Genomic DNA, 27,035 nt, shown 5'->3' with positions numbered 1-27,035 from the left:
ACTGAGCACACAGGCCCTGCTCTAATTCTCCTCGAATCAGTACCGCAAGCCCAGGAGGGGAGAAGAATTAGAGCAGCGCTGGCGTGCTCAGCGGAGGAGGTGGAGTGGAGATGAGCTGGGGAGGACTCTCCGGGCGGGGCTAGCTGCCACAGAGTGTGGGGGTAGCTGCTGCGGGGTGGGCTCCCCAGGTGTGGGGGGCTGGGTTAGCTGCCACGGGTGTGCTCTTCTGGTGGGAAGGGCGGGTGGGCGTGGTTAGCTGCTGCAGGGGGGGCAGTGGGAGGGATTAGCTGGGTGGGGGTGGTGGCGGCGATGGCAAAAGGTCCTGATCACAGCAGAAGAGAGTCTAAATGAGGACTCTGAAGGAGGATAAGGTAGTGCCTGTTGGGATCTATCACGACATCTCTCATGCATATGGGGTAGCATGGAAGAAGCACAAAACTGCTTGAGAGAAAAACTGGCTGGGGCAGGAAAAGCTGGGAATGTTGGCCAAGCAAAGGCAGCTGTCAGCCTCACAGTAAGTTCCTCGGGCAGCTAAACAGAGCAGGGTTAAGTTATGAAGAGCTTTGAAGTCAATGACAAGAAGCTGGGAGAAAAAGGGGGAACCATCAGAGAGATCCCAAGGGCGTTGACATGGTCAGAGAAATGAGCCAGAAAGATGATTTTACCAAAGAATACTCTGCATATGCTAATTAGTAGTCAACAAGAGTTTGAGAAAACTGAGTCACAGGAGGAATCTAGACAAGATGACAAGTGGGGGAACACAAATATTCAGCTCAGGCTTATTAGGAAACATTTCTAAAAGTATGAAAATTAGACAACCTTTTTGTGTACTTGATTGCTCCTCCCGTCTCTCCAATACCTCTGAATTACTCTCTTCCCAGAAATGAGGAAAACACACAGTATGTAATAGCTGTGCCCAGTAATACCCACAGCAAAGAGAAACATTCAGTGATGTTAGCCCACACAATACAGCATGAAGAGGAGAACAGATTATTGAACAGCCTTAAAAATCAATAACGGTGCCTGCAGGTTAATGACTGCTTAGAGCAAGAAAAATCTAGCTTACCTGGTGGCCCCTGGAGTTTTGCTTTTTTCACTGTGAAGAAAAAAAAATACACATTAAGTGATTGTGTCATGGTAACAGTTTTATTCTAGGAGTTATACAACACAAGATCTGTCAAGCACTCAGCACAGAACAGCGGGACAGGGGTTCTGTATGTTTTGATCCCATTTTTCACTATATAACAAACCTGTGCCACAGATTTCCCCTGTAAACTGGGGTAATCAGCTCCGAAAGGTAGTTGTGAGGATTATTGTTTGTACAGCACTTTGACACTGAAAGTCATCATTGACTTTACACATACATTGTAACTGCACTTAAGTCTCTTCCAAACCAGAAGCTATTAGAATTTTACTATTCCATACCGTCTAACTTCTTAGTTAAAGAAGCAATCTTGAAAAAAGTAAACATTCTATTCTCAAACTGTGGGTGAGCGCAGAGTAAATAGAGGTGGTTGGGACATTTTTGATTAATTACAACAAGGAGTCTGGTGGCACCTTGAAGACTAACAGATTTATTTGGGCATAAGCTTTCGTGGGTAAAAAAAAGCTTATGCCCAAATAAATCTGTTAGTCTTTAAGGTGCCACCAGACTCCTTGTTGTTTTTGTGGATACAGACTAACACGGTGACCCCCTGATACTAGACACTTTTGATTAAATGTATCTTTGTTTCAATATGATGATGTATCTAAGCTCAAACATTTCCCTGAGACATATTCATTCCAACAGGAAGGTTTCTGAGGTCCATGACGGACTCTAGAGCCATTTCCAGAGAATGAGTAAGAAAATTAAAACAAAACAAAACTGATCTTTCACACAATTCTGTTTCACACAAACATTCAAAAAGTTTTGGTTTTGTTCCAGTGAGGAATTAAAACAAATTCCAAGACCTTGAAAGGAGTCATGAAATCTTGTCCAAGCAGAGATGCCAGGCCACATGGTGCTGGCTCTTCCTACATGTTTTCAACCACTTCTACAGAGATCTAAAGATATTCAATAGAAGATGCTCGACGCTTGTAGACACAGCTAGGGATTGAGGGACTAATCAGCCTTGGCTCAGCTCTTCTCTCCCACTTTTGTCCTGGTTTCTTAGATGTTTCCAGCAGTCACCCTGGGCAGGGATTTAGTGAAGAATGAACCCTGATTAACTCACTTGCTTGTCTTAATAAGATTTACATATGGTGGGAATCCTTTGTTTCCCAGTTAGATCCCCACCTCCTATTAATGGAAAATTACTAGTAGCCCAACATGGAGTCCAGTACCAGGTGACATAATCATATGACTCTGCAGTGTAAAAGCAGTCATGAGTCAAAGGTTGTTTGCAGCATCACAGGAAGTGTCTCAGGACTGTGGGAAATTAGCATCTTCAAGGTCCTATTATTCTCCCTAATTGCCCACCCAGGTTGATGGCATTCTGTCTGGCCGACGTTCCCCATGTGTAAACCCACTTGGAATTGTTACATAGTCAATATTCTTAACTTCAGATTCAGAAATGATGCATGCATACAAATAAGATAATCATATTCAGTAAATCAACCTTTCCAATGGTACTTCACATGACCCATCTTGCACACAACACATCTTAGTTATGCCATATTCATATCATAACAATATCTCTATGAAGAATATGGGGCATAGTGTCACAGGAATAAACTGTTGAATTTTTTACATGAATATATACACACACATACACAGAGTTATAAACTTGCTTGTAGCAGGCCTTAATAAAAATGGTTTTCAAGAGGGTCTTGAATGAAGACCAGGTGGCAATCAAGAAAGCTAGTTTAGGAAGGCTGTTCCATGAACAAGGGGCAACATGGAAAGAAAGCACCATCATATCATTAAAAAAAAATACACTGATAGCTTCTTCAAGGAATAGGTAACATGTCTAATTCACATAGTTTAAGAATCAAGAATAAACTACTATGACATTACTATATTAAGAGTAGGTTAGATAAATGTCTATTAGGGATGGTCTAGACAGTATTTGGTCCTGCCATGAGGGCAGGGGACTAAACTCGATGACCTCTCAAGGTCCCTTTCAGTCCTAGAGTCTATATATCTGTGTACATTTCCTAATGCACAGACAGTCTGCCCATGTTGTTTTTCCAGTGGATAAAGGCCATCTCTCACTGGCTGGGGTTTTATATATGTTGCACTTTGAGAAACTCGCAGACTCACTGGTACTATAAAGTATGAACACCTAGAAAGGATATCTCCAAGCTCCTGCTAGCTTTTCTAGTGCAAATGTCATAGCTTTTACAAGAAAACATATCTAATAAGCTGAAAGGTAAGATGCACCCGAGTGTGAAAATGGCTTGAGAACTAAAGAAGCAATTATCTTTTCTCCAGAAGAGAACACTTGTGCTGGAAGGCCATACCGACTGACCTTTAAGCGAAATATTTCTGTGAACAGACAGCAATAATGAATATTGCAGTTATGGAATCACCAGAACAGAACTACAAGTAAGGATGAGATGCTGGAGACTGAAAAATACTTTACAAGTTTATATATTCTGAGTCGAAAGGATAGGATCTATGTAACATTCTCTCCATACAACAGGACAGGAATATTTCAACCAGAAGCTAGAACTGTTCTGCTAAAGACTAGAACTGCTAAGACGTGTGTGTCTATAATGTGTAATATAAAAAGTGTGAGATCACGCACACTGTTCCTCAGAGGTGGAATCTCAGACGATGTTGATGCTGTGTAATAACTGGTACAAACAGATATACAACATGCAGGTCTAAGGATTCCAGGTGACTCCCTGAAGTGGCTGATCAACTCCTCTTTGAACCACATAGGCACTGAAGCTGTTTAACAATTTCAAGTCAAGCACAGGGCAGTGTATGCACTTCCCAGATGCTATGGGTACAAACTCCAAATGTCAGTGGATCTTTCCTCATGGTCAGGAATAGTAAGATTCCACAGTTTTTGGCAGTGAAGCAGACTGCTCCCAACGCAGAGACTCAGAGAGGTTATTAATTATGGCAGTACACAGAGTATGCTAGTGGCTTTCTACAAAGGTGACTGTCTGTACCACAGAGTGTACAGTCTCGAGTTGCCAACACACTGGGGCCACAAACACAAGTGGAGGATCCTTTTGCTCTGTTAGTAAAGGCTCCTCTGCCCTGGTTTGCAGAAGGAATTCTATCTAATGGCAGCCGGAGAGGTAGGAGTTTTGTGCACTCTACACCTACTGTGGTGCTCTGTCCTCCACTATTCTGAGCCTAGAGGCTCATAAGCCCACTTTGTCCTTGGCTAACAGAGCTGAAACTTAGATGAAGCAGAACAGAAGCTCATGCTTTAAACTCCAGAGGCTGTGGGTTCAATCCCTGCTGCTGAAAAGCCTGCCCAAGAGCATGGCACTACACATTTTTACACACACAATAATTATAATAATTAAATAAGACATTATTTTTATATATATATATATACACACACACACACACACTCTATACGTATATTAGTGACAAAGTTCCTCCTCTACCTTGGTGGGTCCAGCGCTTATTTGGCAGATTTGCTCACCTCAGTGATCTTCCCCACAGTCTAGGTCAACTTCTCCTGTGTCTGATCAGGAGTTGGGAGGTTTGGGGGGAACCCAGGCCCACCCTCTACTCCGGGTTCCAGCCCAGAGCCCTGTGGATCGCAGCTGTCTATAGTGCCTCCTGTAACAGCTGCATGACAGCTACAACTCCCTGGGCTACTTCCCCATGGCCTCCTCCAGACACCTTCTTTATCCTCACCACAGGACCTTCCTCCTGGTGTCTGATAACGCTTGTACTCCTTAGTCCTCCAGCAGCACAGCCTCTCACTCTCAGCTCCTTGTGCCTCTTGCTTCCAGCTCCTCACATGCACTTCCTCTCCTCTGACTCCTCCCCCACTGGAGTGAGCTCCTTTTTAAACCCAGGTGCCCTGATTAGCCTGCTTTGATTGGCTGCAGGTGATCTAATCAGCCTGTCTGCCTTAATTGGTTCTAGCAGGTTCCTGATTACTCTAGTGCAGCCCCTGCTCTGGTCACTCAGGGAACAGAAAACTACTCACCCAGTGACCAGTATATTTGCCCTCTACCAGACTCCTGTACCCTACTAGCCTGCGTCTGCCACTATATATATTATATATCCACTGCCTCAGCCCAGAATACCCTCCCACACACTGACTTCCTCATTTCTGGTCCCACCCCAGAGTCCTCACCCCCTGCACCTCAACCCCCCAGCCCTGATCCCCCTCCTGCCTGCCGAACCCTTTGATCTCAGCCCGGATTCCCCTCCTGCACCCCAAATTCCTCATCCCCAACTGCCTGAGCCAGCCCAGTAAAAATGAGCAAGTGAGACGGGCTGGGGAGAGCAAGCAATGGGGGGGGGGAGACAGAAGGAGTGAGTGGCAGGGCTCAGAGAAGGGGCAGGGCAGGATGGAGCCTAGGAGGAGGAGCGGGACAGAGTTGGGGCAAGGGTGTTCAGTTTTGTGCAAGTAGAAAGTTGGTAACCCTAGTGACAATTTGGGTAATTAAATTAACTTTTTCATATCATTTATGATTGAACCTACTTTGTGTCCTGTGTTGAGAGACAGTTTGAACTGGTCTACATGTGGCCTGTTTGTGATGCATAACAACTTCTATTTCTCATACTATGCAAAACTAACATAGAAAGAGTCGTGCTGAGCCATGAATGGTTTTCTAAAGGATCTGCTCTAGTTCAAACAGGAATTATTTTGAGAAAGTCCTATGGGCCATGTTCAACAGGAGGTCAGACTACATGATCACAGTGGTCCTTTCTGCCCTTTGACTCTATAATCAACAACCAGATGGCTCCCATGTACTACTGGCTTGCTAATTACACTTATCCACTTCACTACCCCTACAAAACAAGGGTCTGGTGCAAGTAAACCCAGTATGACTGGGGCTCATGACTAAGACTGCGTTCGTAAGCAGGAGAGGTTCTGTGTTCAAGAGGCCATGCCTCCAACAGGAAAAGAGACGAGACAGCTAATGGAAAGGAAGCAAAAAGGACTGCCTTCCCCCAAGGACACTGACCAAGACCCAAGGACTCTTAGGAATGGTGAAGGCAGAACAAGGCAAATTACATTCAAGTATTTTGTTGCTTCAGCTTAGATTAGTAACACTTGTGTTGTCTAGGGTTTGTACACACTACCACTTGTCGGTAAAGTTATGCCGCTTGGGGTGTGAATAAGCCTCCCCGAGCAATGTAAGTTACACCAACTTAAGTGCCGGTGTGAACAGCTCTGTGTTGGCAGGAGAGCATCTCATAGAAGTGGATTTACTGCCAGCAGGAGAACTCTCTCTTGTCAGCACAGAGCATCTTCACCAGACACACTACAGCAGTGCAGCTGTGCGGTTGTAGCGCTTCTAGCGTAGACTAGCCCAGAATATTATATAAGTTCCTTTGCAAAGCCTGTATTTCTTTCTTTGCCTGTCACATGGTCCCCAAAGAGTTTAAATTATAAACAAGAAAGTCCGCAAGGGTGAAGCTTTGGGGAAAGCGTGCACAGGCAAACAGGGAGGTTTGGAGTTTCAGCGCAGGTTACAGGGCTAAGGGCAGTTGACCCCTGTCCCACATCCCAAGAAGATGTGCCAGCAAAGTCTGCATCGAGAACATTGGGCCCTGGGAGCAAGAAATGGAAACAATGACCCAACTCAGCCAAAACCCAGCAGACCTGAAAGTCTGAGTGATCCAAAGGTTCAATCCAATATAGCAAACTGGTAACCTTCCACTAAATGGGGACTCAACCATGGACTGTAAATGCATCACCCCAGACAAAGTAAAAATATTAGAAATTAACACTCCCACAAAAAATCCACATTTCTCACTTATCTGCAGAAGAGAATGGTTACTCTGTCACTTCTGAGCTCTGGGAATGCAGCATTTTGAAACTAATTGTAATTGTTAAATCCTACTTAATTTCAAACAGCAGCTCTCAAACTTGGCAGCCCTGAGAGAGCTCTGTCATTCAGGAGCAAATGTGAAATTGCGCTAAATGATAATCCTCCTATGCTCAGCAAGGAGAAAAAAAATGCTAGGGGAGGAGGGATAGCTCAGTGGTTTGAGCATTAGCCTGCTAAACCCAGGGTTGTGAGTTCAATCCTTGAGGGAGCCACTTAGAGATCTGAGGCAAAAATCAGTACTTGGTCCTAGTAGTGAAGGCCGGGGGCTGGACTCAATGACCTTTCAAGGTCCCTTCCAGTTCTAGGAGATAGGTATCTCTCCTCTTCTTCTTCTTCTTATTATTATTACTATAAAGCAAGAGATGAAACTGTAGTCTAGAAATAGAGCTTTGAACTGCCAGGTGAGTGACCTGGGTATGACAACCACAAAGATATGCTCACCCTCCAGCTGCAGAGACCATAGTGAATTTAGTCCCAGGGAGAGGACGCGCAGAAGTACCCTGGGTCACTCAATGACCTATTAGAGTGAAAATCGTCCAGTCCACTTGCCCTTGAAGGATACAATAGTATCTATTGCAGGACTGATTGATACAACAGATCAACCGATATCTGGACACAAAGTATATGGGAGAGAGAAGAACTAGAGGCAAGGTCTGGTTGCTGAAAAAAATCAGTCAATGCCTCCCAAAAAGAATGAGCCAGAGTCTATCATCATCTTGGTATTATTTGAGAAAAGACTATAAGACAAAGTTAACACCCTGTCAACTATCCAGATTTCAAAATGCGTGATTCCAAAGACTACTCATTTCTGACTGAAACCACTAGTACGCTGCAGCTTTTACAAGCTTTAGAATATTACTGCACCCCAGTGCCTACAAGTTCCCTTCATTACAAAGAAGTGTGTGGAAAAAATGTTAAAACTGCCCCCATTCTTCTTATGCTCAAGCTGAAATGCAGAGAATAATGTGGTGATAGTATTTCTGAACCATAGAGTTGGGAGGACGGTTTTGGACTGTAGCACCAGAAACCAACTGGATCAGAAATAACACTCAAAAGAACAGTCTCTTCTCCGCAATCACAGCTTCTAAAACGAACACACATTCTTATTCAGGAAAGTGTTAAATGTAACATGGAATTTCTCAATACATTTGTGGTCTCAGGCTCACCTTTTGCATTTGCTTTGCTAAATACGGGGATAGAGATAGAGAGAGTGAGCAGATGGCCAAAAGATTACATTCCAACTAAATCCAGCACACGATTTACAGAGCTCATCATTCACGTTGCACAACATGATCCACATCCATTCCATGAACAAGAACAAAATATCCGAAACCAGGTTTGGGTACCAGGGGGAAAACAATGAGAAGCTACAATTTAATTGGTGGTCTCCAACTAAATTTAACAGAAAAGCTTGCAAAAATGTTTTGCCAGAATCAGCAGGTAAGTATGCCCAGTGATCTGTGATGGGATGTTAGATGGGGTGGGATTCGAGTTACTACAGAGAATTCTTTCCTGGATGCTGGCTGGTGAGTCTTGCCCACATGCTCAGGGTTTAACTGATCGCCATATTTGGGGTCAGGAAGGAATTTTCCTCTGGGGCAGATTGGCAGAGGCCCTGGAGGTTTTTCGCCTTCCTCTGCAGCATGGGGCACGAGTCACTTGCTGGGGGATTATCTGCAGTTTGAGGTCTTCAAACCACAATTTAAGGACTTCAATAACTCAGACATAGGTTAGGGGGTTGTTATAGAAGTGGATGGGTGAGATTCTGTGGCCTGCATTGTGCAGGAGGTCAGACAAGATGATCATAATGGTCCCTTCTGACCTTAAAGTCTATGAGCTCTTTCATATAAACCTTTAGTCCTGAATTATTTCCCTCCTCCCTCCAAAAATTAAAAACACTGCTATTATATTGGGTTCTCTCAGGAAACTCTGGCCATGTTCCTGACTGCACACAAAAGTGGCAGCATTGCAGTAGTTCAGACTTGCATTTCACTCAGTTCATAAGTTCACAGATGGGGGAGTGATAGCTCAGTGGTTCGAGCACTGGCCTGCTAAACCCAGGGTTGAGAGTTCAATTCTTGAGGGGGCCCCTCAGAGATCCAGGGCAAAAATTGGTCCTGCTAGTGAAGGCAGGGGGCTGGACTTGATGACCCAAGGTCCTTTCCAGTTCTAGGAGATTGGTATATCTCCAATTACTATTTATTATTACACAGAAGTATCAGATTTCCCTGCTCCATTATATAGCATTGTATGGGTGCACAGTGCTTTACTTGAAAAAAATAAAAAAGACAACTGCCCTGCTTATACTCCAAAATTAGACCCAGTCACCAAATACTCTGCCTGCATATGGGAAATGGCACAGGTAGGACAGTATTGAAATTAAAAAAAAAAAAGAGAAGAAGAAGAATCCCTGTAATTTTTCAAGTTTCCCTTTGTTAGAGGTCCAGGAATTCTGCCTGCCTCCTCACTCAGTAGTTCTAAACCTTTCCTAAGTACTGTACCTCTTTCAGGAGTCTGATGCGTCTTGTGTAAACCCACCCCCCCCCCCCCAAGTTTCACCTAATTTAAAACTACTTGCTTACAAAATCAAAAAACAAACAAAAGTGTCACAGCACACTATTGAAAAATTGCTTATGTTCTCATTTTTACCATATAATAAAATTAATCAATTGGAATATAAATATTGTACTTACATTTCAGTGTATAATACATAGAACAGTATAAAGTAATTGTATGAAATTTTAGTTTGTACTGACTTTGCTGGTGCTTTTCATGTAGCTTCTTGTAAAACTAGGCAAATCTCTAGATGAGTTGATGTACCCTCAGGCATACACATACCCCTGGGTTGAGAATCACGGCCCTGATCCACCAACACATGCCCCATCCTTACAAGTTCATTATACTTTTCTATCTTTAAAAGAATTGCTACTCTTTCAGATCCCTCACCAGTGTCTAGGGACTGTGCCAATTATTAGTATAAAACCAATGTTTCTTCCAAAATACAATATGAAGAAGAAAATAGGGAGAACTATCTGAGAAGCATCCAGCTTAAAATTAGAACAGACATGTCAAGGTTATAAAAAGGTTAAGATTAAATCAACTAGTCTGGACGAAAGAACCCAAATACTAAAGACTGCAAATTCTGGCAATGATCTTCTATTACTAAGATTCTATGACAAAAATCTCTCTGGCAAAATGTTTAAATTCACAAAAAAAGAACAGCCCAGGAGTTAGTCAGAGTCTGCATTCAACCACAACCTTAGTAAAGCAGGGGCAGCTCTAAACTGCTCCAGTCACAGAGAAAGTGGAATTTCAGCTGAATGTACATTTCAACTCTTCAGCTTCCTGCATCAGACTTGAGTATGTTCCTACTATTCAGTATAACAACATGCAGCTTCAATCAATATTTATCAATTAAACAAACTGACGTAAGTCAAGCTCTAAAAAGTTGAAGACAAACGGAAAAAGTAACAAAGATTTGGTGGCATTTTTTGTGCATTACATGTAGGAGTGCTGTATACTGCCATCCAAATAAGAGAGAGCAAGTCAGTGTCACCTTTTTCCTCACAGCCTGTCTGGAAGGGGCAGCATCTTTTAGTTTTCATGTCCATCCGCAACAGAATTATTTGTCTATTTCCTCCCTTCAAGTGTCAGTTATTTTTCATCAGTGTTTCTTACCATGAGAAAACATTTACTTAAGGATCAGACCAGATTTCTTCAACCTTTCCCAAATAAACCAAGCCAGACTCAAATGGCTTCAAGCGTCAATTACAGCAAATCTCAAAACTGAGCCAAGCTAGGCTTCCCCTCCCCACCGAAAGCCCAGGCTTTAACCTTAACTCACCTTTTGCTACTTCATCCGCTGGATTTTCAGGCAGCAGGCCTGCCCGCTTGATTCTTCGGCAGTTTTCCAGTAGTCCCATTGCCCACCTCAGGTGCACCTTTAAGGGTCCAGGAGGAACAGGAACCTACCGAACTGCTCCACTCATTCTACAGCAACAAGGCTGATACATCATTGCTCCAGACCTGCCACGTGTCATGCCCTTGTGTGATGCTTATGCATTTTGCTGCCCTGACATGCCTACACACATTTCAGATAGTGTCATTCACAAGAGACTCCACTACAGTTAATATCCTGTATCCTAATAGAAGGTGTCCTGGGATGTGGGCACCACGAATTCTATACCCCACCTCTTTCACAGACCCCTTAATATTTCTGTAATTCACAACTTTTATTACTGAGCAAAGCCTTATGCTCAGTGTGACAAATATGGCAGTTTCCTACATATCTTTGTGAGACCTTATTGAATTAAAAAGTTAAGTGTAACTATAGGGTAGACATAATTGGTCAGTTTTCACAGTGGAGCAGTAAATAGTGGGGTCCCCCAAAGATCTATGCTGGGACCAATGCTATTCAACATATTCATCAATGATCTGGAAAAGGTTGTTAATCGGGGTAGTCTATTTTTTGTCAAGGTCCAAATTTCTTGGACAATATATAGTCAAGGTCCAGATTCCAGGATAAATAATGATAATTACTAAATAAAAAGATTTCAGGGTCTGTTCAAAAGCATCTGGCTGTCCAGATTCGGCCCATGGTCCATCTACTGACTACCCCTGGTGTAAACAGTAAGATGGTAAAGTTTACAGATGATACACATCTGACTGCAAAAAGTTACAAGGGAATCTCACAAAACAGGGTAACTGGGCAACAAAATGGCAGATGAAACAATGTTGGTAAGTGCAAAGTAATGGACATTGGAAAACAATCTCAACTACACATACGAACAGTTGGGGTCAAAATTAACTGTTACCGCTCAAGAAAGATCTTGCCGTTCGTTCTCCAGAAACATCTGCACAATGTGCAGCATCCAATAAAAAGGCTACCAGAATGTTAGTAACCATTAAAAAAGGGATAGGTAAGACAGAAAATATCAATGCCACTACAGAAATCCACGGTATACCCATATCTTGAATACTACATGTCGTTCTGGTCACCTCATCTCAAAAAAGATATATTAGACTTGGAAAAGGTACAGAGAAGGGCAACAAAAATGATTGGGGTATGGAAGAGCTTCCAAAAGAGGAGAGATTAAAAAGACTGGGACAGTTCATCTTAGAAAAGAGATGACTGAGCGGGCATATGACAGAAGTCTATAAGATCATGACTGGTGTGGAGAAAGTGAATAGGGAAGTATTATTTATCCCTTCACGTAACACCAGGTGTCACCCAATGAAATTAACAGGCAGCCGGTTTAAAACATACATAAGAAAGTACTTCACACAATGCACAGTCAACCTGCAAGACTTGTTGCCAAGGGATGTTGTGAAGGCCTTTAAAAAGGTAGAAGTTAGAGGAAAATAGAAAGGAGTATAAGCACTGCAAAAGAAGTGTAAAAATACAATTAGGAAGGCCAAAAAAAGAATGAGGAACAGTTAGCCAAAGACTCAAAAAAAAATTTGTTATTACTTTTTAAAGTACATCAGAAGCAGGAAGCCTGCTAAACAACCAGTGGGCCCACTGGAAATCAAGATGCTAAAGGAGCACTCCAGGACAATAAGGTCATTGCGGAGAAACTAGATGAATTCTTTGCATCAGTCTTCACGGCTGAGGATGTGAGGGAGATTCCCAAACCTGAGCCATTCTTTTTAGGTGACAAATGTGAGGAACTGTTCCAGACTGAGGTGTCAGAGGTAGTTTTGGAACAAACTGATAAATTTAACAGCAATAAGTCACCAGGACCAGATGGTATCACCCAAGGGTTCTGAAGGAACTCAAATGTAAAATTGCAGAACTACTAACTGTTGTCTGTAGTCTATCAATTAAATCAGCTTCTGTACCAGATGACCGGAGGATAGCTAATGTGACACCAATTTTTAAAAAGAGGTCCAGACGGGATCCCGGCAATTACAGGCCTGTAAACCTGACTTCAGTAGTGGGCAAACTGGTTGAAGTTACAATAAAGAACAATATAGTCAGATATATAGATGACCATAATTTGTTGAGGAAGAGTCAACATGGTTTTAGTAAAGGGAAATCATGTCTCACCAATTTACTAGAATTCTTTGAGGGGGTCAACAAGCATGTGGACCAAGGGGATCCAGTGGATATAGGATACTTAAATTTTCAGATAGCCTTTGACAAGCTCCCTCACCAAAGGCTCTTACACAAAGTAAGCGGCCATGGGATAAGAGGGAAAGTGCTCTCATGGATCGGTAACTGATTAAAAGATAGGAAACAAAGGGTAGGTATAAATGGTCACTTTTCTGAATAGAGAGAGGAAAATAGTGGTGTCCCCCAGGGCCTGTTCTGGGACCAGTCCTATTCATAAATGATCTGGAAAAAGGGGTAAACAGTGAGATGGTAAAATTTGCAGATGATAGAAAATTACTAAAGATAGTTAAGACCAGGCAGACTGCAAAGAGCTACAAAAGAATGTCTCAAAACTGGGTGACTGGGCAACAAAATGGCAGATGAAATTTAATGTTGATAAATGCAAAGTAATGCACATTGGAAAGCATAATCCCAACTATACATATAAAATGTTGGTGTCTAAATTAGCTGTTACCACTCAAGAAAGATATTGGAGTCATTGGGGATAGTTGTCTGAAAACATCCATTCAATGTGCAGCAGCAGTCAAAAAAGGGAACAGAATGCTGGGAATAATTAAGACAGGGAGAAATAATAGGACAGAAAATATGTTGGCAATCCATGGTACGCCCCCCTCTTGAATATTGTGTGCATATGCGGTCACTCCATCTCAAAAAAAGATATATTGGAATTGGAAAAAGTTCAGAAAAGGACAACAAAAATTATCAGGGGTATGGAACGGCTTCCGTATGAGGAGAGATTAACAAAACTGGGACTTTTCAGCTTGGAAAAGAGATGGCTAAGGGGGGATATGATGGAAGTCTATAAAATCATGACTGGTATAGATAAGAAAGTGTTGTTTACTATTTTCTCATAACAAGAACTAGGGATCACCAAATGAAATTAAATAGGCAGCAGGTTTAAAACAAACAAAAGGAAGTATTTATTCACACAACGCACAGTCAACCTGTGGAACACCTTGCCAGAGGATGTTGTGAAGGCCAAGACTTTAACAGGGTTCAAAAAAGAACTAGATAAGTTCATGGAGGATAGGTCCATCAATGGCTATTGGCCAGGATGGGCAGGAATGTTGTCCCTACCCTCTGTGTGCCAGAAGCTGGGAATGGGTGACACTGGACCACTTGATTCCCTGTTTGTCATTCCCTCTGGGGCACCTGGCATTGGCCACTGTCAGAGGACAGGATACTGGGCTAGATGGACCTTTGGTCTGACCCAGTATGGCCATTCTTATGTAGTTTAAGCAGAGTCCATTGAAATTTCTTTTTATATACAATTAATATTTTAAAGGAAATGTCTTGTTATTTTGTTTTATGCCCCCTGGAAAGAATCCAGGAGAGTGAGTGCACCTCAGCCTGGAGGGCAGGGCTTAGGGGTAGCAGGGGACTGTAGAATGAGCCAGCCCTATCCTCACCAAACTGTGCAGGCTCCTGTCGGCACTGGGCTTGGCTCTGTTCTCCTGGCGCATAGGGTTGCAGGGCTTGTCAGGTTTGGCCCAACTGCCCTGCTGTCAAGTGGGTGGGGGGGAGGGCAGCCATGCCACACACAAGCGGCGCTGTGACCCTGTGCGCCATGTCACAACACCACTTCCTAGAGTTTGCCTCCTGCCCCTTTAACGACAGGGGGATGGGCAAGGCAAACCTGGGTGGCATTTTGTTACAGAATTTCTTAATTTTGTTTTGTTTCACAAGCATGAATAACACAGAGCTCCAGTTATGAGTTACGTGAAATGCTGCTGTGTTAGGGCTCTGGCTGCACTGAAGTTGTGGGAATTTTACATAATGTGATCTCATCTTATTCCTTCAGCTACCTAATACTACAATAATGGAAATTAAATCAAACTCCCCAATATTAAGATGCTTCTTCTAGTACTGCCATTTGAGTTGCTGTCCTCAGAATGAAAGCAAAGCCATTAAAACACTTTAAAAATAACCTTTCAAATGTTTCCTTATACTCAGATATATGTAAGAAAAAAAATTCATTGGTGCCTGACCTTTATGTTTAAAGAGCAGACACATCAACTTAATACAGGGATCAATAGACACTCTTTTTGAAGTCAGACACTCATCTATTACAAATACTTACGTATTTCTTAGAGAAAGTCTGCAAACAGAAAGCTACCAGATAGACACCAGTACTGTGCTAGTTACATAGTGCTGGAATGTTTTACAATAGTTTTAAACAAATTCTGCGTTTAGAAATCCAGATTTCTAGACTCAAAACAATTTCAGCCTCTCTGAACACCAGTGGCTTAGACAGATTTAAAAAAGATTCTGAACTCCAAGACATGAAATTATCTTGCCTTCTTATTTTTAAAAATAGGTGAAGGCTGTTTCCGTTTTTCTGTCCTTGTATGCCTTCCTGTGGGTTTGTATGGCATGGCACCTAGCAAAATGGATCGTAACTGGGAATTTTTGGAGTCACTAAAACACAAATAAATTCTGGATTGTGTCTGATGGATATACACAGGGAGGGAAAGGGACTACCTCTTGTCTGTATCAAATTCCATATCTAAAATTTCATTATGACTAAAGCTAAGATTTTGTCATGGATATTTTTAGTAGGAGTCACAGACAGGTCATAGGCAATAATGAAAAATTCACGGAAGCCTGTGACCTGTCCCTGACTTTTACTAAAGATATCCGTGATAAAATGGGATGGGGCTGGACAAATGCCAGATACCTGGGAGCTCCAGGCCACCCTCAACCTGTGGCTAGGAGCTGCAGGGTCCCACATGCCACCAGCAGTGGCCGGAGAGCTGCATGCCACCTGTGAGGGTCCATACTGTCCGTGGGGGCCAGGGGAGCTGCAGGGTTCCCCCATGCCACTACCAGGGAGCTGCAGGGATCCTCCATGCCACCGCCAGCCTTAGGTGGTGGGTGTACCTAACAGCTCCCTGCCGCTGCAGGTGGTTGTGGAACTCTGCAGCTCCCAGCAGCCAGGGCTGAACTCATGGAGGTCTTTGGAAGTCACAGATTCCATGATTTCCATGATCTCTGTGACTAAATCGCAGCCTTAATTATGACACCTAGATTGTTTTTTCTTGTGTTGGTCTAAATCTTTAAGGTTAAAAAAGTCGATGCACTAACTTTAAATAGCAACAGAGTGTCCTGTGGCACCTTATAGACTAACAGAAGTATTGGAGCATAGGCTTTTGTGGGTGAATACCCACTTCATCAGACGCATGTGGTCAACCTCATGAAGACACTTGCACAAGTACAGACAGATGATATCTGACGAAGTGGGTATTCACCAGGGGCGGCTCCAGGCATCAGCACGCAAGCGCGTGCCTGGGGTGGCAAGCCACGGGGGGGGCTCTGCCAGTCGCCGCGAAGGTGGCAGGCAGGTTGCCTTCAGTGGCCTGGTCCAGCGGCTTCGGCGCAAAATACTTAGAGCTGCCCCTGGTATTCACCCACAAAACCTCATGCTCCAATACTTCTGTTAGCCTATAAGGTGCCACAGGACTCTGTTGCTTTTTACAGATCCAGACTAACATGGCTACCCCTCTGATACTTAACTTTATATTTCAAGTCCAGTGAGGCCTAGTCTACACTAGAAAATTGAATTGACTTAACTACATTGCTCAGGGGCGTGAAAAATCCACAACCTGGAGTGGTGTAGGAGTGGTAGGAGAACTCCTCCCATCAGTAGGTCATGCCTGCACTGAAGCACTACAGAAGCATAGCTATGGCGCTGCAAAATTTCAAGTGTAGACAAGCCTTTAGACTTTCACCAATGTTTACTGGAGTCACCATGGTTCTAGGTTGATAGTAAAATACTGAGCAGCTCCGTTAAGATTACTAAATTTGGTACTGTCAATCCCCCTTCAAGAATGGGTCTACACAGAATTCTCTCATTTAATCTTAGGAATTTATTGTCCTACACATTAAATAATTTAACAACCAACCAGTGGGCCACTGGACAATCGAGATGGAAACTAAATTAATTATTTGCATCCGTCTCCACACTTGAGAATGTGAGAGAGATCCCCAAACCTGAGCCAGTCTTTTTACACTTGATGATTACCTGTTCTGCTCATTCCACCTAGCATTGGCCACTGTCAGATGACAGGATACTGGGCTAGGTGGACCTTTGGTCTGACCCAGCATGACCATTCTTATGTTCTTAATTCTTCTCTGAAACTTCTCTAGGGTTCTTTTTGGTATCCAAGATGGTAGGGCCTGATATGAAAAGTTAATTTGGCAACCAGTTCCTTGTTACTGCTGTCATACAAGCAAAACCAAGCGTACATATTTCAGTCCAACACATTGTTTTTCAGTTTGAAATAATGAGAGAGAAGTTAATTTCATACAGCTGATTGAAAGTGTGCTGCCAGCTACTGACTAGACATTTTAAATTGGTATTAATGTCGTTGCTACCTAGAAACTTCCAGCCCTCTTGATTCTTTGCGGGCTAAGTAAGGTGGAATTAGTAGGTGAGATATGTGACAGTTGTTTCACAGTTATGGATACTTGCGTGGAAGTGAGTTTAGTAGGTTATGGTATTAAGTTTTTGTATGTTAATGACAAAAATTTTAAAAGTTCAAGAAATACAAACATCTTCTACAGTATTATCATATAAAAAATGCACACTGTCTCTATACCAGGGGATACACATAACATGCAAAGCCAACTTAGCCTATATCTAAAAAACAAAGAAAATTTTTCTGCCAACAAAACCCTTCTCATCCAAAAAACATCCCCTACAACAACTGGAGGCAAGCAGCAGGCTTTAGTCATGCCCTTACAGTTAGACTTTGGTTCTGTTGGACCTACAGGTAGGGTGATCAGAGATGTCCCGATTTTATAGGGACAGTCCTGATATTTAGGGCTTTTTCTTACATAGTATCTTATTACCCCCCACCCTCTTTCCCAATTTTTCACATTTGCTATCTGGTCAGCCTACCTAGAGGGTAAGAGGAAAACAAACTCCAGAGAAATGGCCTTACATTAATATCACCCTGTCACACCTGATCACCAGCTCTCTCACATTTAAATCTAGCACCTGTTAGTGCAGCATCAGCTGAGGTACTCAGCTGCTGCAGAGGTACATGTGGAGAGAAAGTCCTGGGTATTTAGAATATAAGACCACTGATAGAAATCAGTATCTTGAATTATGCCCAGAAACAAATGGAAGGCCAGTTAAGACCATGGAGAAGTGATATAAAATGTTTCCTACTGTTAATACTGCCTAATATCTAAGCAAGCAAATTCTCTCCCAGCTGTAACTCTTGAGTCATCTTAAAAGAGAAGGCCCAAGTAGGACATATTGTAACACTTCAATCAATACATCATGAAGATTAAAATTTACTCTGGGGAGGTCTCAATCTGAGTTAATAGCATACAGATCGGGGGGAGGCATCTGAAACCATCAGATGGCACCACTGTCTAAGGCAAAGCCCTCTCTGGGATTATAATGAACCCTTAATGTGAAAACAAACTATGCCACTTGTATATTATCTATTACTTGTACTACTATAGTGCCTATAAGCCCCAGTCATAGAATGGGACCCTATTTTGCAAAGTACTGTACAAACAAACAAAAAAGATGGTCTGGTTCCTGCCCCAAGATAGACAACAGATGGATCCATACAAAGAAGCAAAATACACTATTGGTCAGCAAGCTAAGCAGTGGTTTCAGCACACCAGCAGCATAACTGTTGACAAGCATTTTGTAGACATTGTGGTGAAGGAGCATTTTCAGAAGGGTTTTGAAGAAGTTAGTTTAGCTTACACAAACCCCAGGGAGATACCTGTACCATACACATGTCCGAAGGAAGGGATCTGTTCCAAAAGGGATACATCTAGAACGTACAAATCACAGCATCAAGTTCAGATCCAAGAACTTGTTCCAAATCTATGAGAAATAGTTTGAATTATAAGGCTATGGAAAGACCATCAATTCCTAATTATCTAGTCTAGCGGGAGGTTCAAATCTAGAAAGACAGACAGACAATTTAAGGAATACGGGGAAGTGACTTCTAGCTTGTCCTAGCAACACAGGACTGCCAGTTCAGATGAGATTGGGGACCAATCTAGTCCAGTATTCTGTCAGACCAGTCGACCAGATGCTTCATAAGATGATGTGAACCCTGCAGATGATTATTTTCTTCCTAACCCCAACCCCAACCCCACCCCCACCCACCACCATTACTTTGAGGTTGGCTTATTCTCTGAAACGTGACTATTTACATGATTTATCATATCTAATGTAACTTTGGCTGTTCTCTTTATCCACAGATATCTAATCCATTTTAATCCTAATAAATTTATGGCCTCAGTGATATCTTGTGGCAATAAACTCAACAGATGAACTTAAAGTCATGTAATAAACATTTCCTTTATCAATATTCAAGTGTTGTATTTAAATTTCACTGAGCCCTCGCTTGTATTACAAAGGTAAACAGGAACACAGTTTACTTTCCCTATACCATTCATTATTTTATATACCTCTATCATATCTCCTCTCATTCATCTTGTTGCTTTACATGAATGTCTCTTTATTCTGCTTATCATCAACTTTCACTTTTGAACACCCTTTATTTCCATAATATCCTTGTGACAATAGAGTGGTGCAATATTTCAGGCGAGAACATTCAGTAAGTTTATATAAAGTCATAATTTCAGTGTTTTTATCCCATTCCTTATATTTTACCAAATTTTATTTACTTTTTTGACTCCCATCACACACTGAACATAGGAAACATAACCAGGTATCACTCTGGACAGCTCTACGAAAACGGGAGTGATGATGATTTATTTAGATCTCAGTAATTAATATGAGTAGTTGAAGTTATTTCTTCAAGGTGCATTACCTTACATATGTCAACAAAGAATTTTCTTACCTTTGTATTGCCCATTCACCTCGCTTGATTAGGTCCCTCTGAAGTTCTTCACATTCTTTACTAGCCTAAATAATTTTGTGCTATCTGCATATGTTGCCACCTCTTTGCTCACCCATTTTCCTGAACTTGATAAGTATATTCCACATCACTGGTCCTAGTATAGAACCTTGTGATGCCCTACTTAACTTACCCCACCCCATGACAAAAACTGACCATTTCTTCCTATTTTCCATCTCTTAACTGATTTCTAATTCATGATCGTATTTTACCTTTCACCAATAATTATTTTTTCCTTAACATTATGAGGGAACTTTGTCTAAGGGTCTTTTGAAAATCCAGATTGAATAAAGAGAACCAGATGCCATAACCTGTGACCTGACAAGCCACCTAAATATTTTTTTAAAGAATATAATTCCACTGTTAATTGATAACTATAGTTTACTAGCATGTTTTCTTAATGTAAATGAGACTGTAGCGGGGTGGTTACCCACTCCTGCCCTGAGGGGTTTAAAAAGCAGCCTGGGAGGGCTTGAAAGCTGCAGCTCTAAAAGCCACACCCTAATCAGGCCACAGCTGGCCTGTATAAAAAGGCCAGGGAAGCCAGGAGCAAACAGTCTCCCTCTGCCTGTAGAGGGAGAAGGGCCTGGCTGCAGGGAGCTAGAAACAGGGTACCTGAGTGAAGCAGGGCTGAGGAGCTCCTGTCTGGAAAGCCTCAGGCTGTGGCCTAGCATAAGGCCAAGAGGTACTGGGGGTTGCAGGGGGCAGCCCAAGGGGTAGGGCAAGGCAGCAGGTCCAAAACCCTTTGCCTATGATGAGTGGCTGATACTGCAGTCTGCCTCAGTGAACAGGGGCTAGATGGAGACTGGGCAGTAGCCAAAACTGAGGCAAAGTGGGAATAGTGGGTCGGGGGTTCCCCAGGGAGAGGAGACCCAGATTGGTGGGGTACTGCCAGGGGGTAGCAACCCAGTTAAAAGGGCACCGGGATCCAGGGAGGGATAGGGGGGCCAAGAGGGCAGGAGGATCACCTGCCTGCAGAGGGCATGCATGGCTGGAAAAAGAGCTAATTCCCAGAAGTCACCAGCAGGAGGCGCCACAGGGGTGAGGCCACACATCTGCAGAGACTATTAAATCCCTTTAAATAGACTTGAATTTAAATCCCAGGTGGGAAACCTTTTGTAGTCTCAAACACAAGAAATTGAGATTTTATCCTTAAAGCACAGTTTGAAAAAAGGTCAGTTTGGAAAACGGAGGTGGACAGGAGTTTTTGAGACTCAATTCTCACTACAGAGGCTTTAAATAGAGGCCCTGCTTCTGCAAAACTATTTTGCAATGAAAAATGATACTTCTGATCTTTTACCTGCCTAGTTAAAAGTGATAAGAAAACAACTCTATTTTCTGGAATGGTTTCATTCAGAAGTCAATTAGAATCACAAAATATAGTAGTATTCAGAAAGCCTACACTGATTAAATCAATTCAGACAGTTGGAGGGACATCTGGGACTGTGTTTATGGGTTAATCCGCTACCAGATTTGATTTAACTCCCCAACTCAGTGATGCACAGTTTTTCTTGATTGAAAAAAAGTTTGATATGGCACTTCGATTTCCCCCACTACTAGCTAGAGATCTCCACCAAATGAAATATTGCTTAAAGTGATTCAAAATATTTATAAGAGACAACATTCCACAGGTGAGGAAATTCCCTGTGGAATTCTTGCAGATTTTATATTCTACAGAAGCTGTTTTTTTAAATTGAATTTTTTTAGCAATCTTGTTTAAAAATGCAAATAAGTATTAATGCAAATAAGTATCTGAATCTTCAAAACAAACAAACAGCAGTAAGATAGATTTATGCATCCCCCAGTCACCATGCTGAAAAATTAGTTTTCAAAATTAATTTTGGCCATTTAAATGTCAACACTAATTTTTTACTTCTGTTCCCCCTACCAGGAGTAAGCTAATGATCATATCTACTATGACCAGATAGTCATGACACGCGGTCATTCCATTCATTTGAAAAGAGTCTACAGGAATAAGACTATAAAGTTAAGGAAGTTAAATATCCTTTCAAGTATTTGACCAGCTAAGGGTTTTGCTACTGTCCTTCAAAATTAGTTCTGGGATCTTTGTTCCCACTGGATAACCTTGTGTGCGCACGCGCGCACACTCTCACCCACTGGGAGTGTATTTGTACATAAGTGACTATATTTTACCTTTGTCTAATAGTTTATACAAAAATATATATAGTTTCTGAAGACAAGTTTGCTTTTTTGAAACTATGGAAACAACATTGAGCATCATTAAGAACGGGATAAATAAGACAATATCATATTGCCACTATATAAATCCATTGTACGCCCACATCTTGAATATTGTGTTCAGTTCTGGTCGCCCCATCTCATAAAAGATTTATTAGAATTGGAAAAGGTTCAGAAAAGGGCAACAAAAATGATTGGGGTATGAAACGGCTTCCGTATGAAAAGAGATTAATAAGACGGGGACTTTTCAGGTTGGAAAAGAGATGACTAAGTGAGGATACGATAGAGGTCTAAAATCATGACTGGTGTGGAGAAAGTAAATAAGGAAGTGTTATTTACTTCTTCTCATAACACAAGAACTAGAAGAAGTCACCAAATGAAATGAACAGGCAGCAGGTTTAATACAAACAAAAGGAAGTATTTCTTCACACAACATACAGTCAACCTGTGGAACATTTTGCCAGAGGATGATGTGAAGGCCAAGACTAACAGAGTTCAAAAAAGAACTAGGTAAGTTCATGGAGGATAGGTCCATTAATGGCTATTAGCCAGGAGGGACAGGGATGGTGTCCCTAGCCTCCATTTGCCAAAAGCTAGGAATAAGCAACAGGGAATGGATCACTTGATTACCTGGTCATTCCCTCTAGGGCACCTGGCATTGGCCATGGTTGGAAGACAGGATAATGAGCTAGATGGACCATTGGTCTGACCCAGTATCGCCATTCTTATGTTCTGTGCATTTTATGTTCACGCGGTTCATTTTTTCAATTTCAGATAAATTCAGGTTAAATAATCCATTATTGATGCACTAACTGATGGAAGTGTATCATATGTCAAGCTAAAATCCACTTTTAGAAAAAAGACATCCTTCCTTTTAATTGGGGACAAAGTGATTTTTCATGACATTTCTGTGCAGTTTTACTTTTGACTAAATTCCATACAGAAGACTACATATTAAGGAAACTTAATACTGAAAAGCCAGGAAATGGTAAAGCTAAGATTGCTGACAATCTTATTTCTGACTGTGATATAGTCTTTACATCATCATGTATTATTTGTCCCCATAGGATACGTGCCTCATTCATTACAATTTTAATGGTACAGTATTTAATAGCTATTTTATGTGTTCACTGTTCGAGTACACTCCTGCACATCATTCTACCCATTGAGTATGATGGACTATTATTTTTTTTTAGAAAATCAAAATTGATTTTTTTAAATTAAATATACTTTTGTTTAAAAATAAATCTATTATAATTAAATCTGAAATTATGACAACTTATATTAAGGCTTAAAGTCCAGCTAGAAAGGACTGCAGTCATGCCACAGGAAAGATAAGACAAGACTCTGGTACAGGGAGGACACTGGCTGCTGGTTAATTCTGGCAGCAGGCAGTGCTCCACCCCTACTCCCAGCTCACCCATCATGATGATGGAGAACTGCTATGCTGCCCTGGCAACAATTGATGAGGAATCATCCCCAAAAGGTTGGAGAAGCCATGTACCCCCAAGGCTGGGAGGATCACAGCCACCATTTCTAGTAGGAAATGTAGGGTAGTGATGTTGGAGACTCTTCTGAGGGGGGTGGAGGCACCCATTTGTCACCCGGACATGGCATCCTGGAAGGTATGCTGCCTGCCAGGGGCCCGTATCTGAACATTATGGAGGAATTGTCAAGGATCATCTGGCCCTCTGACTACTACCCCATGCTACTCATCCATGTGGGCCCTTATGATACTGTGAGGTATGACCCTCAGCAGATCAGAAATGACTACAGGGCTCTGGGAGTAAGGGTGAGGGAGTTGGGAGTGCAGGTTGTGTTCTCTTCAGTCCTTCCAGTCAAGGGTAGGGGCCTCAGCAGAGACAGATGCATCCTGGAGGTGAATGCCTGGCTGCGAAGACTGTGTTACCAGGAGGGCTTTGCCTTCCTTGACCACGGGATGCTGTTCCAGGAAGAAGGACTGCTAAACAGACGTCAGGTCCACCTACTGAATAAGGGGAAGAGAATACTTGGCTACAGACCAGCTAACCTAGTGAGGAGGGCTTTAAACTAAGTTCAACGGGGGCAGGTGACCAAAGCCCACAGGTAAGTAAAAAACATGAAGACCTGGGAGAAGGGCCAGAATCTGGTGGGAGCATGGGCTGTTATAGCAGAAATAAAGGAGAGAGAAGTCAGAACTGGGGCGTTAATCAAATCAGTAGCTTAGATGTCTGTATACTAATGCGAGAAGTATGGGGAATAAGCAGGAAGAACTCAAAATGCTAGTAAATAAACACAACTATGACCGAGTTGGCATCACGGAGACTTGCTGGGATAATACAGATGATAGGAATATTGGAATAGAAGTGTACAGCTTGCTCAGGAAGGACAGGCAGGGACAAGACGGAGGAGGTGTTGCCATATATATTAAAAATGCATACACTTGGACTGAGGTTGAGATAGAAATAAGAGAGAGACTTGTTGAAAGTCTCTGGGTAAGGATAAAAGGGGTAAAAAAAAATAGGGTGATGTCATGGTAGGGTCTATTACAGACCGCCAAACCAGGAAGAAGAGGTGGATGAGGTTTTTTTTAAACTAAATCATCCACAGCACAGGACTTGGTGGTGATGGGGGACTTCAACTACCCAGACATTTGTTGTGAGAATAATACAGCAAGACACAGATTATCTAACAAGTTATTGGAGTGCATTGGAGACCATTTTTTATTTCAGAAGGTGGAGAAATCTACTAGAGGGGAGGTTGTTCTAGATTTGATTTTGACAAATAGGGAAGAATTGGTTGAGAATTTGAAAATGGAAGGCAACTTGGGTGAAAGTGATCATGAAATGGTAGAAGTCACAATTCTAATGAATGGTAGGAGGGAGAACAGCACAATAAAGACAATGGATTTCAAGAAGGCGACTTTAGCAAACTCAGGGAGTTGGTAGGTAAAAATCTTATACGTAGTAAATCTAAGGCAAGAAACAATTGAAGACAGTACCCAGAATGATAATGGAGCAAATAATTAAGCAATCAATTTGCAAACACCTAGCAGACAACGAGGTGATAACAGCAGCATGGATTTGTCAAGAACAAATCATGTCAAACCAACCTGATGGCTTTCTTTGAAGGGTAATAAGCTTTGTGGATTGGGGGGAAGCAGTAGATGTGGTATATCTTGACTTGAGTAAGGCTTTTGATACTGTCTCACATGACCTTCTCAAACAAACTAGGGAAATACAACCTAGATGGATCTACTATAAGGTAGGTGCATAACTGGCTGGAAAATCGTTCCCAGGGAGTAGTTAGTGGTTCATAGTCATGCTGGAAGGGCATAACAAGTGGGGTCCCACAGAGACTGGCTGTGTTCAATATCTTCATCAATGATTTAGCTAATGGCATAGAGAGTATACTTACAATGTTTGCGGACGATACCAAGCTGGGAGGGGTTGCAAGTGCACTCGTACATAGAATCATAAACTCGTAGGACTGGAAGGGATCTCAGGAGGTCTTCTAGTCCAGTCCCTTGCACTCAAGGCAGAACTAAGTATTATAGGCAGGACTAAGTATTAGTTATGTGTTATTTTGGACTAAAACATGATTAACATACACAACATTGAAGTTTTTTGTCCCTCTAAAACTGTGGGGGTGGGACATGTGCCTTTTTAAAGCTTTGCCTCTTTCATTACTACTGTCTGTCCTCACGAACGTGTTTCATAAATCTCAAGGCCAGAAAGGATAATTAGATCACCTAATCAGACCTCCTGTATAAAACTCTCAGGCCAGAGAACTTCACCCAGGTTTCCTCAGAACACCTGCAGGCACCGCCCCTCGCAGCTCCTACTGGCCGGGAACAGTGAACTGCAGCCAATGGGAGCTTCAGGGGAGGTACCTGCAGGCAAGGGCAGCGTGCAGAGCCCCTTGCCACCCCCCCACCAGGAGCCACAGGGACTTGGTGCCAGCTGTTTTCAGGAGAGGAGCAGCGCGGGGCCAGGGCAAGCAGGCAGCCTGTCTTAGCCCCACTGCACGCCACTGCCACCCCAGAGCCACTCCAGGTAAGTGGTGCCGGGTGGGAACCTGCACCTCAAACCCCTGCCCTGAGCCCCCTCATACAGCTTGCACCCCAACCCCTTTCCCTGAGCCCCTTCCTGCACGCTGCACCCCCTCCCACACCCCAACCCCCTGCCCCAGCCCTACATTCATGGCCCTGCATGCAATTTCCCCACCCAGATGTGGCCCTCGGGCCAAAAAGTTTGCCCACCCCGTTTCTAAATCATGAGAACAAATTTCTTCTGCAATTTACCATCAAAGTAGAGGTGGTTTAGATGGTTTTTGAAGTGACAGAGTGACAAGCTTGCAGTTAACTAAAGTAATATTGCCACAACTGCATATTTGTTAGAAAACAAAATAAGAATGCAGCAGGTTTGCTCAATTTCTCTACAGCACTCCCAATTAACAATAATTCATTATGAACTACTGTATAAATTACCCACATTCCTAACCTGATAACATTGACAACTGTTTCTACGGTTTTCAAAACACAGCAAGGAAAAGTATTTATTTCTGGTTGTACAACTGAAGGCGATACAAATCATTCAAGAATCATTCTGACATTTCTGCCCAACAGCTGCTTTGAACTGAGCAGTGAGGACAGGAACAAAATCTCTAATTCAATCACTGAGATTATGAGATGTTAATCCTACTGATGCTGGCAACACAGACAGACAACTCTACCAGGTGACCTGGTTCCCCAAACACGAGAGGAATTTGAACAATAATTTAGCAATGTTGCTTTCTAGAATTCTGCATCAGTGAACAGAGGTTACAAAGTATACAAATTACTATGTGTAAAAGGGCAAACTTGGATGTCAAAAGTCATCTGA

The 27,035-nt window shown here is 42.4% G+C and overlaps 1 protein-coding gene across 4 annotated transcripts in view; it reads right to left on the bottom strand.

Annotated features, from left to right (window-relative positions):
* UNC13B (unc-13 homolog B) overlaps positions 1-27,035 on the bottom strand; it is a 402,723-nt gene that overhangs the window by 342,764 nt on the left and 32,924 nt on the right. For all 4 annotated transcript variants that reach the window (XM_030566250.1, XM_030566251.1, XM_030566252.1 and 1 more), the window contains exon 2: positions 1,067-1,096. In XM_030566250.1, coding sequence (XP_030422110.1) covers positions 1,067-1,096 — 30 coding nt within the window. The remainder of the gene's footprint in view (positions 1-1,066; positions 1,097-27,035) is intronic.

The sequence above is a fragment of the Gopherus evgoodei genome, chromosome 6, assembly GCF_007399415.2.
Source record: "Gopherus evgoodei ecotype Sinaloan lineage chromosome 6, rGopEvg1_v1.p, whole genome shotgun sequence".
Lineage (NCBI taxonomy): Eukaryota > Metazoa > Chordata > Testudines > Testudinidae > Gopherus > Gopherus evgoodei.
Note: the sequence above shows the minus strand (reverse complement) of the source record. Positions and strands in the feature narration are given on the sequence as shown.